General features: G+C 42.2%; 1 protein-coding gene across 3 annotated transcripts in view; it reads right to left on the bottom strand.

Moving 5' to 3' along the window:
- Positions 1 to 17,699, bottom strand: part of LOC138648008 (flavin-containing monooxygenase 5-like) — a 33,517-nt gene that overhangs the window by 2,032 nt on the left and 13,786 nt on the right. For 2 of the 3 annotated variants that reach the window (XM_069737461.1, XM_069737462.1), the window contains exons 3-7: positions 17,096 to 17,284; positions 11,331 to 11,493; positions 3,414 to 3,556; positions 1,006 to 1,202; positions 164 to 519 (exon numbers count right to left, since the gene is read on the bottom strand). In XM_069737461.1, the coding sequence (XP_069593562.1) occupies positions 164 to 519; positions 1,006 to 1,202; positions 3,414 to 3,556; positions 11,331 to 11,493; positions 17,096 to 17,284 (1,048 nt within the window). Of the gene's footprint in view, positions 1 to 163; positions 520 to 1,001; positions 1,203 to 3,413; positions 3,557 to 11,330; positions 11,494 to 17,095; positions 17,285 to 17,699 lie in introns of those variants that run through there. The other variant, XM_069737463.1, reaches the window with a different exon arrangement.

The raw sequence follows: 17,699 nt of genomic DNA, 5'->3' as shown, positions 1-17,699 counted from the left end.
TTAATCACCTACACACAATGATTACAGCACCTTGTGCAAAGCTAAGGAAATCTTGACAACACGCATGGTTTGCGGCCCTCAAGGAATGCAGTTTGACACCCCTGCTATACATCGAAGATCTGGTCAGTATTTTAGAGCTAAAAAAGGAAAAAAAATTTTTTACCTTTGAAGACTCTAGTTGCCCAGCGAGCCTGCATCTCAGAAATGGGCATTATAGCCCCAATTGGTTGTACGTAGCCAATGAAAGCTAGGGTTGGCATTTCCAAATGTGGCGGGAAAACCATTTTATATAAAGGGGTTTGGTTGTTTTCCACCTTTATGACTGAGTCATCAAAAAAAGGAAAAGAGAATTTGTATCCTGTGGCAAAAATCACAACATCTATGTCTTTCTCCACTGATCCATCTTCAAACTCGACATCCCTCTGATGAATCTGTTTAATGTTGGTCTTCATCAGCACTTTACCAGATATTATGCGATTGGGGAGATCATCACTGATTGTAGGATGTTGGCTGAGAATCCTGCATGGGTGAAAAGCAGAGACAGGACTAGTGACTCGAAGGTTTAACTAGATATTTAACAAGATGCATGAACTGGACTTGGCTTATTCAGAAACTTCATACTGGTCCCCTTTAAGAGTCCAGAAAGGAGTGTGGCTAATCAGAGCATCCAGTGTCTAGCGGACCTGACATTTTCATGTCTATTATGTCATCAGGTTGCCATCCTGTACGCATCATGATGTAAGGGCACAGACCCAGATTCAAGTGGTGCATCACCTGCTAAAATGGTAATGTTATCAATACTACAGAGTGCAGATTATCTGCTACAAAGCTACCATTTCTGAGCCCACACAGATTGGCCATCTGGCAATTTTCTGCCTACGCAGTGCACAATTTGTGATGGGATTATAAAGAAATCATAAACATGCTAGGTGGCAAGAACATTGTGACACAGCCTTTTTATATGCTTGTATCAAGAATTTTTTTTTTTTACAGATTTCATTTCACCTGTGCTCGGGTTTTAGACCATAGTATTCATGGTTGACTCTGCCATTAACTTTATTTTCCAAAACCCTGTTCACTAGGGAGGGGAGGGTATCAGTAAGTAATCCATAGAATCTGTTAAAGAGGACAATATCCAAAGGCAAGCCACTATCAAAGACACGGTTCAAGAGCCAGGCTCCTCTCCTGGTGCTGAGAAAAACCTGAAAGATAAGAGCAGCCAATTACAATACTCAAAATCATATGTAAAGCAAGAATGTGGATGCAACGCATGGCAGGATCGGTGCGTGGGCGATATATTAGACTGCAGTAGTAGTTTTACAGTATTTGAAACAAGTTTATCATGAAACAATGTTAAGCCTCAAGTGTCAGATGAAGTCTTGGTAAATGGCGGCAGTGCTCTCTTCACAAGTGTGGTGAACCCATTCAGGGGAGCCACCATGTGAGTTCTCCCTCTCTCAATCTGGCCCTAGTGGGGGTGGGGCATAGTTGTGAAGGATTGCATGATCTCAGCAGAAGTTCGGCGCCGCTAGTGGCCGAGCTCCTGCTATGACAGCCAAGGACAGTGCTAAGTACCAGGAAGGTTCAAGAAGATGCAGGGATCAATGACAGCATCCCTCCACTTGATATTAATTATCCGATCATAGCAGTGTATCCAATGATCACCGCTCCATTTTGTAATTGGCATGGTTAGAAAGTGGCAAGCCGAGAATCAATTCCATCTCCCACTCCATACCACCCCAGTCTCCATATCATTTATAATTTTCCATATTTAGTTTGCTCAGTCTGTCCATCCATTGGTCGATAGCTTTAGTGAGGTATGAGGGTGTTGAGGGGGAGGGGGGGGGCAATTAGTTTTGAAATTGTTAGATACAAGTTTAAGTACCATACTGAAATGGTTGCAGTTATGTATACGGCAGATGAGGCTTCTGCCATGATCTGTTTGGATACGACAGTGCTAGTGAGATAGACGAGCAGGTTTTGCCGATGTCCTCTAGTTCTAGTGATGACAAGTCTCAGCAACACAGCAGGCGAGAACATACTAGTGCCACCAAGTGACTGCGCCAACAGAATCCTACACTCCTTGTGAGCCAGAATTTACTTTTCTCATGGGTGTTTGTGGGCACTACATTGTTTGGGGGAGGTTGATTTTCCCTTTAATTTTTCAAAAGAATTTTTAAATTTAATGGTTGAGCAGACTAATTTATACGCTGCTCACCTCACCATCCTACTACTCCAAAAGTATTAACTAGAGACCTTTTTGTGGCAAACTTTACTTTTTTTATTTCTTAAGATTTAGCTAGTTTCTAAACATGGGTCATATAAAATCTCAGCATCAGATTTCCTGTACAATACCCCTATGTACAGAGAAGTAATGACTCGGCAACGATTTGAGCGCAATCTGCCATTTCTACACTTCACAGAACTCAAATTGCACCCCTCCCAATGACCAAGGGTACAAAAAGTCAGGCCCCCATTAAATTTAAATGATAATTTTCCTGGCACCAGGGTAGGTTGCATGCCTGTGAGATGACCTTACAGCCACAGAAGTGTCCAAGTGGTCAGATGCTGGAGAAGGCCTGAGTTGTGAGGATGCCCTGCTCCAGTGGAAGGCTGTGACCAAAGCCAAACCAGGCCTGTGGAATGCCATGGAAGAGTTACTGGAACATGTATGAATGAGACAGGTGGGACATTATGCTGGTCAAGTACCAGTCTTGCTCAGTCCTACTATTCAAGGCCTGGGATCTAGAGACCAGAACAATGCTGGTCAAGACCTGGAACCCATATGACGCCAATCAGGAGATACACACACACACACCTTCAGATCGTTTGAGTGGCGACTCTGAAGATACCTGGAGAATGTGACCATAGATGCTCACCTAGGCTGGTGATCGGGGAACATGAGTGAGTAGGGCGGTTGCTTCCAGCACAGACTCCATGTAGAGAGACTGCAGATGAGATGGGGTCTGGCTGATGCTAAAGCAGCCCAGAAAGCATTAGATACTGTCAAGGCATAGAAAGCTGCAATGATGCCCTGGATACAATTCCTGCCAAATACAGCATTTCTCCACTTCCCACTAAGACCAAGGGTGGACTATAGATCCCGAACACCTTATAATATACTAATCTTTATATCTACAGATACAATTACCTATAAATGATACCGTGAATATTGTTCTTTTGCAATTTCTGCAATATTGATCTTTCCTGCTTTTAACCCTGTTAATTGAATAAGTAGTAGATTGTTGATCCTGCCTGTCTCTGCTGTTGCATTTTGATCATCTGCATTATACTAGTGTCACATTGTAGCCAGTGCACAAGCTCACAACATGGATCCTCTCACAAGACACTGAGGAATAACACATTGCTGTCAAGTTTGGGAGTTGGTGAAAAAGCCACAAATCTAACTTTACCTGTTTAGTCACAGCACTCAGTTCCACAGCCAGATCAACTCCAGTGTTACCAATACCAACCACAATTACCCTCTTGTTTTTAAAAGGCTCAGGTGATTTGTAGTCACGACTGTGAAAGTACTGCCCCTTGAAATCGGAAATTCCTGCAAAGAAAGAATAAAGTTTTATTCATGAGGGTCTTTTCATACATTACGATTCTTAAAACACAAATTGCAACACCACAAAGGAAAAGTTAAAGAGAAATTATAATATATTACACAAACAATAACTCCAAGTAAATCAAACTGTCCACTTAGGAAGCAACACTGTTTGACAATCAATTTCACATGCTGTTGTGAAAATGGAATAGGCAACAGATGGAAATTATTGGCAATTATCAAGACACCCTCAATATAGGAGTGGTTCTGCAGGTGGGGACCACAGACCACATCTCAGTACCAATGCTTTCAGGCTGATGTTTTGGTCACTTTCGAATGTTGGTTGTGCTTTCACACTCGTGGTAGCATGAGACGGACTCTACAACCGACGCAAGTGGCTCAGGTAGTGCAGCTCATCCAGGATGGCACAAGTGCAAGCTGTGGCAAGGTTTGCTGTGTGTCAGCATTGTGTCCAGAGGCGCTACCAGGAGACAAGCCAGTACACCAGGAGATGTGGAGGGCACCAACCCAGCAGCAGGACCGCTACCTCAGCCTTTGTGCAGGGAAGAGCACTGCCAGAGCCCTGGAAATTGACCTCCAGCAGGCCACAAATGCGCATGTGTCTGCACAAATGGTTAGAAACTGACTGAGGATGGTCTGAGTGCCCGACGTCCACAGATGGGGGGTTGTGCTCACAGCCCTACACCGTGCAGAATGCTTGGCATTTGCCACAGAATACCAGGATTGGCAAACTCGCAACTGGCACCCTGTGCTCTCCACAGATGAAAGCAGGTTTATACTGAGCACATGTGTAAGTCTGGAGACGCCATGGAGAGCAACCTGCCTGCAACATCCTTCAGCATCACCGGTTTGGCAGTGGGTCAGTAATGGTGTGGGGTGGCATTTCCATGTGCTCGCCAGAGGTAGCCTGACTGCCATTAGGTACCGAGATGAGATTCTCAGACCCCTTGTGAGACCATATGCTGGTGCGGTTGGCCCTGGGTTCCTCCTAATGCAGGACAATGCCAGACCTCATGTGGCTGGAGTGTGTCAGCAGTTCATGCAAGATGAAGGCATTTGAAGCTATGGACCGGCCCGCCCGTTCCCCAGACCCGAATCTGATTGAGCACATCTGGGACATCATGTCTCACACCATCCACCAACGTCACGTTGCACCACAGACTATCCAGGAGTTGGCGGATGCTTTAGTCCAGGTCTGGGAGGAGATCCCTCAGGAGACCATCTGCTGACTCATCAGGAGCATGCCCAGGTATTGTACGAAGGTCATACAGGCACGTGGAGGCCACACACACACACTACTGATCATTTCCTTGTCTTGATGCATTTCCAGTGAAGTTGGATCAGCCTGTAACTTCATTTTCCATTTTGATTTTGAGCATCATTCCATCTCCAGACCTCTGTGGGATATTAGTTGTGATTTACATTGATCATTTTTACGTTTTAGTGTTCACATTCCACTATGTAATGAATAAAGATATACAACTGGAATATTTCAGTGATTTCTACGATGTTGGATTTTAGTGTTCCCTATATCTATATCTATCCCCAATCCTTGTGGGCAGCAGAATATTCCTCAGACAACCCATTAACAGCTGAGATGTGCAAGGTTTTCTATATATTGTATAGTCTTGGTACTTAACCAAGAGGTTTTGAACATTTTGTTTTCGTGTTAATAAATTACATGTCTATAAAACCTGATTTTCACAATTTCAGGACTTTTCCCTTCTTGAAGTTGCAACTTTAAGGGTATGTGCACACGTCAGGTTTTTTTCCTGACAAAATCCGGAGAATTCTGGCAGAAAATCGCGTTTTTTTCCGTGCGGATTATTCGCGGTTTTTGCGCGGATTATTTGCGGATTTTTTGCGGAATTTTTGCGTTTTTTTTTTTTTCCTGAAAGTCATTTTGGCTTAGAAATCCGCAAAAAGAATGAGCATGTCCATTTTTTTTGCGGAATGCGTTTTTTTTGCGGTAAAAAACGCATCCATCTGAACAAAAAATCCGGAATGCATTCTAAATGATAGGATGCATATAAAAAAACGCTAAAAATCCGGACGTGTGCACTTACCCTAATGTTGAGAAATATCTACTAAGATTTTTGCTTGAGCACCGAGACCAAAACAAGTGTAGGAAGTTTTACCAGCACTGTTATTCAGTCTTTGTTTACAGATTCACAACTGATGTTCTGTCTACAACATCTGAATGCTGCAGCCAATCACCAGCCTCTTTGGTCTTGTGCCACCTACCTTGGTATTACCACCAAGTCCAGCGACTGGCTGCAGTGGTCATGTGTTAGAGACATTACCACTGCTGTTTTGTAGGTAAACAGCAGTAGAGGCAGGTAAATTCTGCAGACCTTTGGTCTCGGAAATTGTACTGTACACACCAGTGTAATGTCTGATTTCAGAGCCTGAATAAAGGAAATTCTTCTACCATGACTTGGTACTGCATACATGAAAGTTGGGTTCAAATCCTGGTGAGATCAGGTCAAAAAAAAAAAAAAAAAAAAAGGAAGTGCGAATTTAAAAATTGGCCAACATGACAATGGTAATATTGTGTTAAACAAATCTCTTGCAGAAATGGGTTCAAGTACCATAACTTTGTATCAAAGCCATATAAGGCCTTGTGGGATGAAGCGACATTTTGAATTACACCATTTGTGTTAAAATTACAATGTTATGGGAAAACGTAGGAAAAATATTCCATGTGATGAAATTGAAAGAAATGCACTTAAGGGAACCCGTCACATGTGAAGACACCATAAACCTGCAGATACAGGGTTAATAGAGTATATCATACTGAATAGGAAGAAAAGAAGCCACAATATAATCTGGGTTCCCTGAAAAATGCACACAGGAAAATTGCCCACACGGAAAATTGCCAATTGCATCATCAAAGTTTCAGATCTATGATATTTCAGGTGCAAGGTGTTCACATGATATGTGAAAAGTGCCCACAGACATGAATACTCACAGGAAAACAGTAGAGCGTTATAGGTGAGATGCTCTGCAGAACAGAGAATAGCATAGAGCTATAGGCTAAATGCTCTGCAGGACAGAGGGATAGTATGCAGGTATAGGTGAGATGCTCTGCAGATGAGGAGAATATAGAATTATAGGCGAGATGCTCTGCAGATGAGGAGAATATAGAATTATAGGCGAGATGCTCTGCAGATCAGGAGAACAATATAGAATTATAGGTGAGATGCTCTGTAGGACAGGAGAATAATATAGAATTATAGGTGAGATTCTATATAATTCACCTGCCCTGCAGAGCATCTCACCTATACCTGCATACTATCCCCCAGTCCTGCAGAGCATTTAGCCTATAGCTCTATGCTATTCTCTGTTCTGCAGAGCATCTCACCTATAACTCTACTGTTTTCCTGTGAGTATTCATGTCTGTGGGCACTTTTCACATATCATGTGAACACCTTGCACCTGAAATATCATAGATCTGAAACTTTGTGATGATGCAATTGGCAATTTTCCGTGTGGGGAATTTTCCGTGTGGGCAATTTTCCTGTGTGCATTTTTCAGGGAACCCAGATTATATTGGGGTTTCTTTTCTTCCTATTCAGTATGATATACTCTGCACCTGAAATATCATAGATCTGAAACTTTGTGATGATGCAATTGAAAATTTTCCGTGTGGGGAATTTTCCATGTGGGGAATTTTCCGTGTGGGGAATTTTCCGTGTGGGGAATTTTCCTGTGGGCAATTTTCTGGTCACCTATAATCTGCACACCACCAATCAGGTATATGAAAAACGAAAGACAGCTTTATTGGTAACAAAAATGGTTAAAAACAGTTAAAAATACACAAAACAACTCCCCCATGAGGCCTGTCCAAGATGATATCTCATCAATAGTATAAGTAACACATGGCGCCTGACACATACACCGATACAGAAACACGGCTGGGAATGATCAATGCAAATATATACAAATCCTGTTATTCAATCCTAGTAGAGAAATACGGGTCACGGCCACAAGCCTAATAATATAGCCAACACATGGACAAAATACTAGAAATAACAAGGTCTAAGCCCTTAATGAAAGGTGGACAGATCATGTCCACTGCCCATAGTTAGAGCCGCCAAGAAGACCCTGATCAGCATATCACCCCAGCAGCGTGCAGAAGTACCCAATAATCACCTATAATGGGGAGTGTAACCCCGGCAACCAATGCGTGGATCAGGACCAAAGGGTGGGAGAACCCAACGCGTATCGCGGTTACAACGACCGCTTCGTCAGGGGTGATAACTTACCAAGTAAAGCCTGCGTCCTTATATCTTGGATGGAGCGGCCGTAAGTGCGCACCGCTGTGTAACCAGCTCTGAACCGGAAACAAGGAGATGCATATAATCTGAAAATTATATACCAAAAGAATGAATGATCAAAAGAATGAATGATGAAAACAAAAAAAGGAAAATACCTGAATATCCCAGACCCAGTAAATCATAAATAAACCCATTAGAAATTATGCACAAATATACCATAATACAAAAAGTACACATGATGCAAAAGATATAAGACAGGCCTGTCTTTCTTATATCTTTTGCATCATGTGTACTTTTTGCGCGATCATACCGATCCTTTGACCTTCCTCCACGATCGGTTCTGGTCTCCTTGTTTCCGGTTCAGAGCTGGTTACACAGCGGTGCGCACTTACGGCCGCTCCATCCAAGATATAAGGACGCAGGCTTTACTTGGTAAGTTATCACCCCTGACGAAGCGGTCGTTGTAACCGCGATACGCGTTGGGTTCTCCCACCCTTTGGTCCTGATCCACGCATTGGTTGCCGGGGTTACACTCCCCATTATAGGTGATTATTGGGTACTTCTGCACGCTGCTGGGGTGATATGCTGATCAGGGTCTTCTTGGCGGCTCTAACTATGGGCAGTGGACATGATCGGTCCACCTTTCATTAAGGGCTTAGACCTGGTTATTTCTAGTATTTTGTCCATGTGTTGGCTATATTATTAGGCTTGTGGCCGTGACCCGTATTTCTCTACTAGGATTGAATAACAGGATTTGTATATATTTGCATTGATCATTCCCAGCCGTGTTTCTGTATCTGTGTATATGTGTCAGGCGCCATGTGTTACTTATACTATTGATGAGATATCATCTTGGACAGGCCTCATGGGGGAGTGGTTTTGTGTATTTTTAACTGTTTTTAACCATTTTTGTTACCAATAAAGCTGTCTTTCGTTTTTCATATACCCGATTGGTGGTGTGCAGATTATATTGTGGCTTCTTTTCTTCCTATTGATTGCCTTTGGCCACCTTACTGCACCCCTGCTTGTTGTGACCATATAGGTAGCATATTGTAGTGCGCCAGCATTCTTGTCTTATACAGTATATCATACATGGCAGATGTCAAAGTTTACTGTATATCACCACAGGTCATTTTCTGATTGTTTAGGATAGGTGTTAACTTGCCGAGTTGGGGCAATCCTTTAAAGATAAAATAGCCCCTAGTTGTAACATTATTACTTGCTAGAGGGAATGCTATCTGAAGCTTAAGCACTTGAAAATTATCCTTTCAATCAATTTTAAGATTCAGCCATAAATCATGATGTTCTTTCCAGGAGATAAATATATCAGTATTTAAAAAAAACAAAAACACAAAAATCCAATACAAATATATAATTAAAAAATAATTCTTCATTAAGCAAGACAATTTGAAGAGATGCCAGTCCAAAGAAATCACATCTTGCTGCATAAAGGCATTTTGTAAAGCACGAGTATTTATAGAGCCGTTGTGCTAATACTTCTTGGCCTAGGTATATGTATTAAAGAAAAAAAAAAAATTATATATAAAAATAGTTTTGTACTCCGCTTACATAAATCAATTTTATGTAATATTTAACCCCTTCATGACCTCGGGATTTTTCGTTTTTTCCGTGTTTGTTTTTCGCTCCCCTCCTTCCCAGAGCCATAACTTATTTTTCCATCAATATGGCCATGTGAGGGCTTATTTTTTGTGAAACGAGTTGTACTTTTGAACGACATTGATTTTAGGATGTCGTGTACTAGAAAAAAAAAAAAATTCCAAGTGCGGTGAAATTGCAAGAAAGTGCAGTCCCACACTTGTTTGTTTGGCTTTTTTGCTAGGTTCACTAAATGCTAAAACTGACCTGCCATTATGGATTCTTCAGGTCATTATGAGTTCATGGACACCAAACATGTCTAGGTTCTCTTTTATCTAAGTGGTGAAAAAAAAAAATTCCAAAACTTGGCGCAATTTTTTTTTTTTGAGCAATTTTCCGATACCCGTAGCATCTCCATTTTTCATGATCTGGGGTCAAGTGAGGGCTTATACTTTGCGTGCCAAGCTGGTGTTTTTAATGATACCATTTTGGTGCAGATATGTTTTTGATCACCCGTTATTGCATTTAAATTCAATGTCGCTGCGACCAAAAAACGTAATTCTGGCTTTTCAAATTTTTCGCTACGCCATTTAGTGATCAGGTTAATTTTTTTTATTGATTGGGCGATTCTCACAGCGATGCCAAATGTGTAGGTTTGATTTTTTTTTTATTGATTTATTTTGAATGGGGCGAGGTGGGAGGGGTGATTTAAACTTATTTATTTTTTACTTTTGCCATGCTTCAATAGCCTCCATGGGAGGCTAGAAGCTGTCCAACTCGATCGGCTCAGCTACAGGGGAGAGATCATCAGATCGCTGCTATGTAGCCGAATTACAGGCTTGCAATGAGCGCTGACCACAAGGGGGGAGCTCACAGCAGGCCGGCATCAGTAATCATAGAGGTCTCAAGGACCTCTATGGTTACCATTCTGATGCATCGCTGACCCCCGATCATGTGATGGGGTCAGCGATGTGCTCACTTCCGGCCGGAAGCACCAGTTAAATGCCGCTGGTGAATCACGATTTCACCCGCCGCTATTGCGGGCACATGTCATCTGATTTAAACAGGTGACATGTCCCAGCTTTGATGCGGGCTCACCGCCGGAGCCCTGCATCAAAGCGGGGGATCTGACCTCGGATGTACTATCCCGTCCGAGGTCAGAAAGGGGTTAAAGGGTTGATTACAGAGGTAATCTGACGTTGGGCTCTGCATTTATTGTATACCATGTTTCCTTTACGCAATAAAAAGACCCACAATTACTGCTACAAGGAACATTATTGTGCATTCAGACAGTGCTTTGGGTATAAACAGTGTTTCAGATTATCAGAATTTGTTCAGTTTAGGATATGAAAACACCACGGGAACATGCAAATTGAGAGTGAAAAACTTGCACTGGAGTTCGGGCAGAGACAGAGTGCTGTATTTCTCGTGCGAGAATCGCATTGTAAACCTCCTACTCGCTGTCGGCTCTCCTGACCTGAGCTTCACCGCTGCATAGTAATCCATCACGCCGTCTTGCTCAGGAGAAGTGCCAGGCGATCATTGCACGAGTTATACGGAAGTCTGTCTCAGCCCTTCGATCTGTCTCAAAATCAATAGTGTCCCCATGATCGTGCAGACAGTGAACGACTATAGATTAATGGGTACGAGTTGTATCTGTGAAAAAACAAATAGGGCTCATATGTAAAACCGCCATCTGAACAAGCTTTCAGTTAAGTCCCAATTATGATAGCTGAGAATAAGACACAGTATGACAACTTACTAAAAGCATTGTTCAGAGCCGACATTTGGCCTTCTGCCACCCTATAAGCATTACTCAACTGTCTGCAATGGATGTCCACTAACTCACGTAGCAACATTTTTGGTTGATTCTTCGGCATTACCTGGAAAGGAACGAAGTGGTAGATTTGGAGAGCTGTGATGACCGATGCACACGAGTATAGCATCAAACACCTGGGTCTCCTGTTTTCCTTCATGTTCTGTGGTGACGTCCCACTGACCAGTGGTGGCAAAATCTGAACGCTTCTTAACGCTGCAGACGGTGGTCTTGTAAGAGAAATATATCAGGTAAACTTTTTTAATGGCCTTTGGCTATAATCTACATAGAAATATATTATCACAAAATGAAGATTGAACCTGTAGTCAGTTTCTAGAGATCAGTGGGGTCCATGCTCTCACACGTTTAATGGTTAAACCTAAAGTGCCACTTTTCAGTTTATTGCGACCAAAAATTCAGTTTAAAAATGGTTTTGTAGTCTACACGAGTGTGCTTTAAGTGTTTTTTTTTTTTTTTAAAGCTACGGTTACAGTGAAACTTCCATTACAAGGCTACTAGACAATGAATTTTTTGACCATAAAAAATAAAAAAATTTTTTTTACAAGGCAGAGTTTCCCCATGTCTGCAGAATCAAAAGGCTTAAAAATAAAAGCATGCATAAGGCATTATTGTTTGAAGAATGCAAGGACTAAAGAAAGTTTAGTTTGAATTTCATAAGTCAATAGTACACATTAAAGGGACTCTGTCACCTGAATTTGGCGGGACTGGTTTTGGGTCATATGGGCGGAGTTTTTGGGTGTTTGATTCACCCTTTCCTTACCCGCTGACTGCAATTTTGGATTGAAGTTCATTCTCTGTCCTCCATAGTACACGCCTGCGCAAAGCAATCTTGCCTTGCGCAGGCGTGTACTATGGAGGACAGAGAATGAACTTCAATCCAATATTGCAGCCAGCATGCAGCCAGCGGGTAAGAAAAGGGTGAATCAAACACCCCAAAACCCCGCCCATATGACCCAAAACCAGTCCCGCCAAATTCAGATGACAGGTTCCCTTTAAGGCTGCCGTCACACTATCAGTATTTCGTCAGTATTTTATATCAGTATTTGTAAGCCAAAACCAGGAGTGGGTGATAAATGCAGAAGTGGTGCATATGTTTCTATTATACTTTTCCTCTAATTGTTCCACTCCTGGTTTTGGCTACAAATACTGATGTAAAATACTGACCACATACTGATAGTGTGATGGCAGCCTAAGATGAGCAACTAATTTTTTCACAAATGCGGAGGGGGAGCTAGAAGCAGAGAAGGGACATTCGGATGTCCATCTACAAAAGTATTGACAGCCATAGAACTTGGAGCATTAAGTGTCAGTTCAGCAATTCCAAAAGTCTAAAATTGAAGACCGATTTTACATGCGAATTGGGAGTGAATGATCAGTTTAGGAGGAGAAAGGAGCTGCATTTTATTTAAAAAAATTAAAACGGATACGCTTTAGGAGCGACAGTATAGTTCAGAGGTCTCAAACTGCATTCCTCAAGGGAAGAAAACAGGTCATGTTTTCAGGATTTACTTGTACTCTACAGGTGATTAAGGCTACGTTCACATTTGCATTGTTGTATGCTGCATCAGGGACGCAACAAGCTGCGTTTTGTGACGCATGCGTTCATTTTTATAGCGCAAAAAAAATGCAACAAGCAGTGTCCTCTGCGCCCTGACGCTTGCGCCCAAAAAACGCATGTGTCACAAGACGCAACACAACGCATGTCCATGCGCCCCCCATGTTAAATATAGGGGCGCATGCGTCGCCGCCGTTGCGCCCGACGCACCGCAAATGTGAACGTAGCCTTAATTATCACCTACACACAATGATTACTGCACCTTGTGCAATGCTAAGGAAATCTTGAAAACACGTATGGTTTGCGGCCCTCAAGGAATGCAGTTTGAGACCCCTGGTATAGTTGGATGAAGCAAGATAGGCAATTATTCCATGTGCACACATTCAGTATTTTACATCAGTATTTGCAAGTCAAAAGCAGGAATACAGAAATGGTGAGGTGTTTCTATTAGGCCACATTCACACACAGTATTTTACTGCAGTGTTGGTAAGCCAAGACCAGGAGTGAGTGATAAATGCCGAAGTGATGATATGTTTATTATACTTTTCCGCTGTTCCACTCCTGGTTTTAGCTAACAAATACTAATGAAAAATACTGACCAAATACTGAGCGTGTGAATGTGGCCTTATACTTTTCCTCCGATTGTCCCACTCCTGGTTTTGGGTTATATTGACCATGTGCACACGGCCTTAAATGTTTGTCCAATGTGTATGTTTGATTAAATGTATAGGTTGAGTTAGTACCTCCCTTTTATTTGGATGACTGTTCTATGAAAGCCAGGCCCAGTTTTCTCAGATTACAGGGAAATGCAGTCCCACATGGCAGAGACCATCTCAGATGGGTGAACTGATAGCAAAAACCATAAAATGCTAATCTATAGAGTAGACTGCTCATGTATTTATATCTGTGATATAATTATATATTGTCACTTATCTGCATGGAAACTGATTTTTCAAAGAACAAAAAGCTGGTAGTTTGTGTAAATAATTACAATCCAGAGAGCGAAAAATAAAATTAGCTTGACTTTTCAGAAATTAACCCCTTAAACCCTGAGGGTGATTTGCACGTTAATGACCAGGACAGTTTTTACAATTCTGACCACTGTCCCTTTAGAGGTTATAACTCTGGAACACTTCAACAGATCCTGTGATGCTGACATTGTTTTCTCATGACATATTGTACTTCATGATAGTGGTAATTTCTTTGATGTTACCTGCGTTTATTTGTGAAAAAAAACAAATTTGGTGAAAATTTTTGCAATTTTCCAGCTTTTAATTTTTATGCCCTTAAAATCACAGACATGTCACGAAATACTTAGTAACATTTCCCACGTCTTATCAGCACAATTTTGGAACCATTTTTTTTGTTAGGGAGTTATAAGGGTTAAAAGTTGACCAGCAATTTCTCATTTTTACAACACCATTTATTTTTATTTTTTTTGGGACCACATCAAATTTGAAGTCATGTTGAGGGGTCTATATGATAGAAAATACCCAAGTGTGACACCACTCTAGAAACAGCACCCCTCAAGGCACTCAAAGCCATTCAAGAAGTTTAACCCTTCAGGTGTCTCAGGAATTTTTGGAATGTTCAAAAATGAAAAAAAAAAAAAGAAAAATTATGAACACTCTCCTCCTCCCCCCCCCCCCCCCAAAGATTTTAATTCAGCTCCAATTTGTTTTATTTTCCCAAGGGTACTAGAAGAGATTGTACCCCAAAAGTTGTTGTGCAATTTGTCTTGAGTATGTCGACACCCCATATGTGGGGGTAAGCCACTGTTTGGGCGCATGGCAGAGCTCGGAAGGGAAGGAGCGCCATTTGACTTTTCAATGCAAAATTGACTGGAATTAAGATGGGACCTCATGTTGCATTTGGAGAGCCCCTGATGTGCCTAAACATTGAAACCCCCACAAGTGACACCATTTTGGAAAATAGACCCCCTAAGGATCTTCTCTAGATGTATTGTGAGCTTTGAACCCCCAAGTGTTTCATTACAGTTTATGATGCAGAGCCGTAAAAATAAAAAAAATAAAAAATTTCTCCACAAAAAGTTTTTTTTAGCCCCCCAAGTTTATTTCCCCAAGGGTAACAAGAGAAATTGCACCCCAAAAATTGTCCAATTTGTCCTGAGTACGACGATACCCCATATGTTGGGGTAGACCCTGTTTGGGCGCGCGGGAGAGCTCTGAAGGGAAGGAGCGCCGTTTTACTTTTTCAACGCAGAATTGGCTGGAATTGAGATCGGACGCCATGTTGCGTTTGGAGAGCCCCTGATGTGCCTAAACAGTGGTAACCCCACAATTATAACTGAAACCCTAATCCAAACACACCCCTAACCCTAATCCCAACTGTAAATGTAATCCAAGCCCTAACCCGAAAATGGAAATAATTTTTTTTATTTTTCCCTAACTAAGGGGGGGGGGGGGTTTGATTTACTTTTATAGTGGGGTTTTTTTTAGCGGATTTTTAGGATTGGCAGCCGTCACACACTAAGACACTATTGCAAAAAAATTGGCATTACCACATTTTGAGAGCTATAATTTCCATATTTTGGTCCACAGAGTCATGTGAGGTCTTGTTTTTGCGGGACAAGTTGACGTTTTTATTGGTAACATTTTCTGGCACGTGACATTTTTTGATCTCTTTTTATTCTGCGTTTATACCGTTCCCAATTTGGTAAAACGGATAAAGCAGTTTTATTATTCGGGTCAGTACGATTACACGATACCTCATTTATATCTTTATGTTTTGGCGCTTTTATACGATAAAAGCTATTTTATAGAAAAATTATTTTTGCTTTATTCTGAGGACTATAACTTTTTTTTTTCGCTGATGCTGTATGGCAGCTCATTTTTTGCGGGACAAGATGACATTTTCAGCGGTACCATGGTTATTTATATTCGTCTTTTTGATTGCGTGCTATTCCGCTTTTTGTTTGGCGGTATGATAATAAAGCGTTGTTTGCCTTTTTGTTTTTTACTTTGCCCTGGGGGGGGGGGGGGGGGTTGACACAGTAAAGTTAGAGATCTCTGATCTGACACTTTGCTGTGAACTGTGTCAGGGTACCATCACACAGTGGCATTTTGATCGCTACGATGGCACGATTTGTGACGTTCGAGCGATATGTCCGTGACGTTCCAGCGATCTCGCTGTGTCTGACACGCTCCTGCGATCAGGGACCCCGCTGAGAATCGTACGTCGTAGCAGATCGTTTGAAACTTTCTTTCGTCGTCTAGTGTCCCGCTGTGGCGGCATGATCGCATGGTGTAACAAAGGTGTGCACGATATTGTATACGATGTGCGCATAGTAACCAAGGGCTTCTACATCGCACATACGTCATGAAATTATCGCTCCAGCGTCGTACATTGTAAAGTGTGACAGCAGTCTACGACGCTGGAGCAATATTTTTACGATGCTGGAGTGTCACGGATCGTGCCATCGTAGCGATCAAAGTGCCACTGTGTGACGGTACCCTCAGGTAAGTGGTCTGACATGCACAGCAGGGAGGCTTCCCGGCTCCTGCTCTGAGCAGGTGCTGGTAAGCAACCTCCCTGCAGGACCCGGATGCAGTCCCGTGGCCATTTTGGATCTGGGGCCCACAGGGAGAGGAAGGTAGGAGACCCTCAGAGCAATGCCATCACATCGCGTTGCTCCGAGGGTCTCAGGGAAGCCCGCAGGGAGCCCCCTCCCTGCGTGATGCTTCCTTATACTGCCGGAACACTGCGATCATGTTTGATTGCAGTGTGCCGGGAGTTAATGTGCCGGGGGCGGTCCGTGACTACTCCTGGTACAGTGCCGGATGTCAGCTGCGATAGTCAGCTGACACCTGGCCACGATCCCCCCGTAAGCGCAGCTGATCGCGCTGGATGTACTATCCCGTCACTGGGAATTAAGTCCCAGGTCACCTTGATGGGATAGTACATCCAATGGGATTAAGGGGTTAAAGGTATTCCTGTAAATAACCATTTGAGAAACATTACTGCTTAGATGGTTTGCATGGAATAATATAAATTAAAAAGAAATATTAACATTTTTGGTGGGGACAATTGGGGTCTGACAGATGGCATTTCCAGAACCATCCCCCAGTAGACTCAATTCTAGAGGAGGATAGCTGCTCATCTGGCGATTATGGTAATGACTGGGGTACATGACTCAAGATTACATTATACAGCCTCCCCGTCATGTGTATGAGGTTTAGAATTTCTCCAATTCTTTTATTTATTTTTTTTTAAATTGGTCTGATACTGATCATTACCTTGAACTTGATATATCTTTGAAGTTGAAAGTGATTCATGTACTGATAGAAATATTCCAGCACTTTCGAGTTATGCATGTAGTTGGGATAGTCTTCTGGTATTGGGTAGTCGCTATAGCACATCATTTCCTTTGATGTATTGATAATAACAGATTGGTAGATGCTGGCTCGGGTTTGTTCAGGATCTGTCTGCAATGACAAAAGTCGTGCTTTTCAAATATGTAGATCAAGTCATGACCAACCTAGCAAAATGACAGACTTTAGATAGACAGCATGCAAGGAAACATTACAAGAGCCATGAAGTGTTTAATCCGTTCATGACCATGCGATTCTGTGCTTTTGTTTTTCTTCCCCTATTCCAAGAGCAATTACTTTATTTTTCTGTCCCATAGCCATATGAGGGTTTTATTTTTGTGGGACAAGTTGCAGTTTGAATGACTATTCATTTCATCATGTAATGCACTGGAAAGCAGGAACAATTAAAGGGAACCTGTCTCCTGAATTTGGCGGGACCGTTTTTTGGTCATATGGGCAGAATTTTCAGGTGTTTGATTCACCTTCTCCTTACCCGCTGGCTGCAATATTGGATTGAAGTTCATTCTCT

This window comes from Ranitomeya imitator, chromosome 8 (assembly GCF_032444005.1).
Source record: "Ranitomeya imitator isolate aRanImi1 chromosome 8, aRanImi1.pri, whole genome shotgun sequence".
Classification (NCBI taxonomy): domain Eukaryota; kingdom Metazoa; phylum Chordata; class Amphibia; order Anura; family Dendrobatidae; genus Ranitomeya; species Ranitomeya imitator.
Note: the sequence above shows the minus strand (reverse complement) of the source record. Positions and strands in the feature narration are given on the sequence as shown.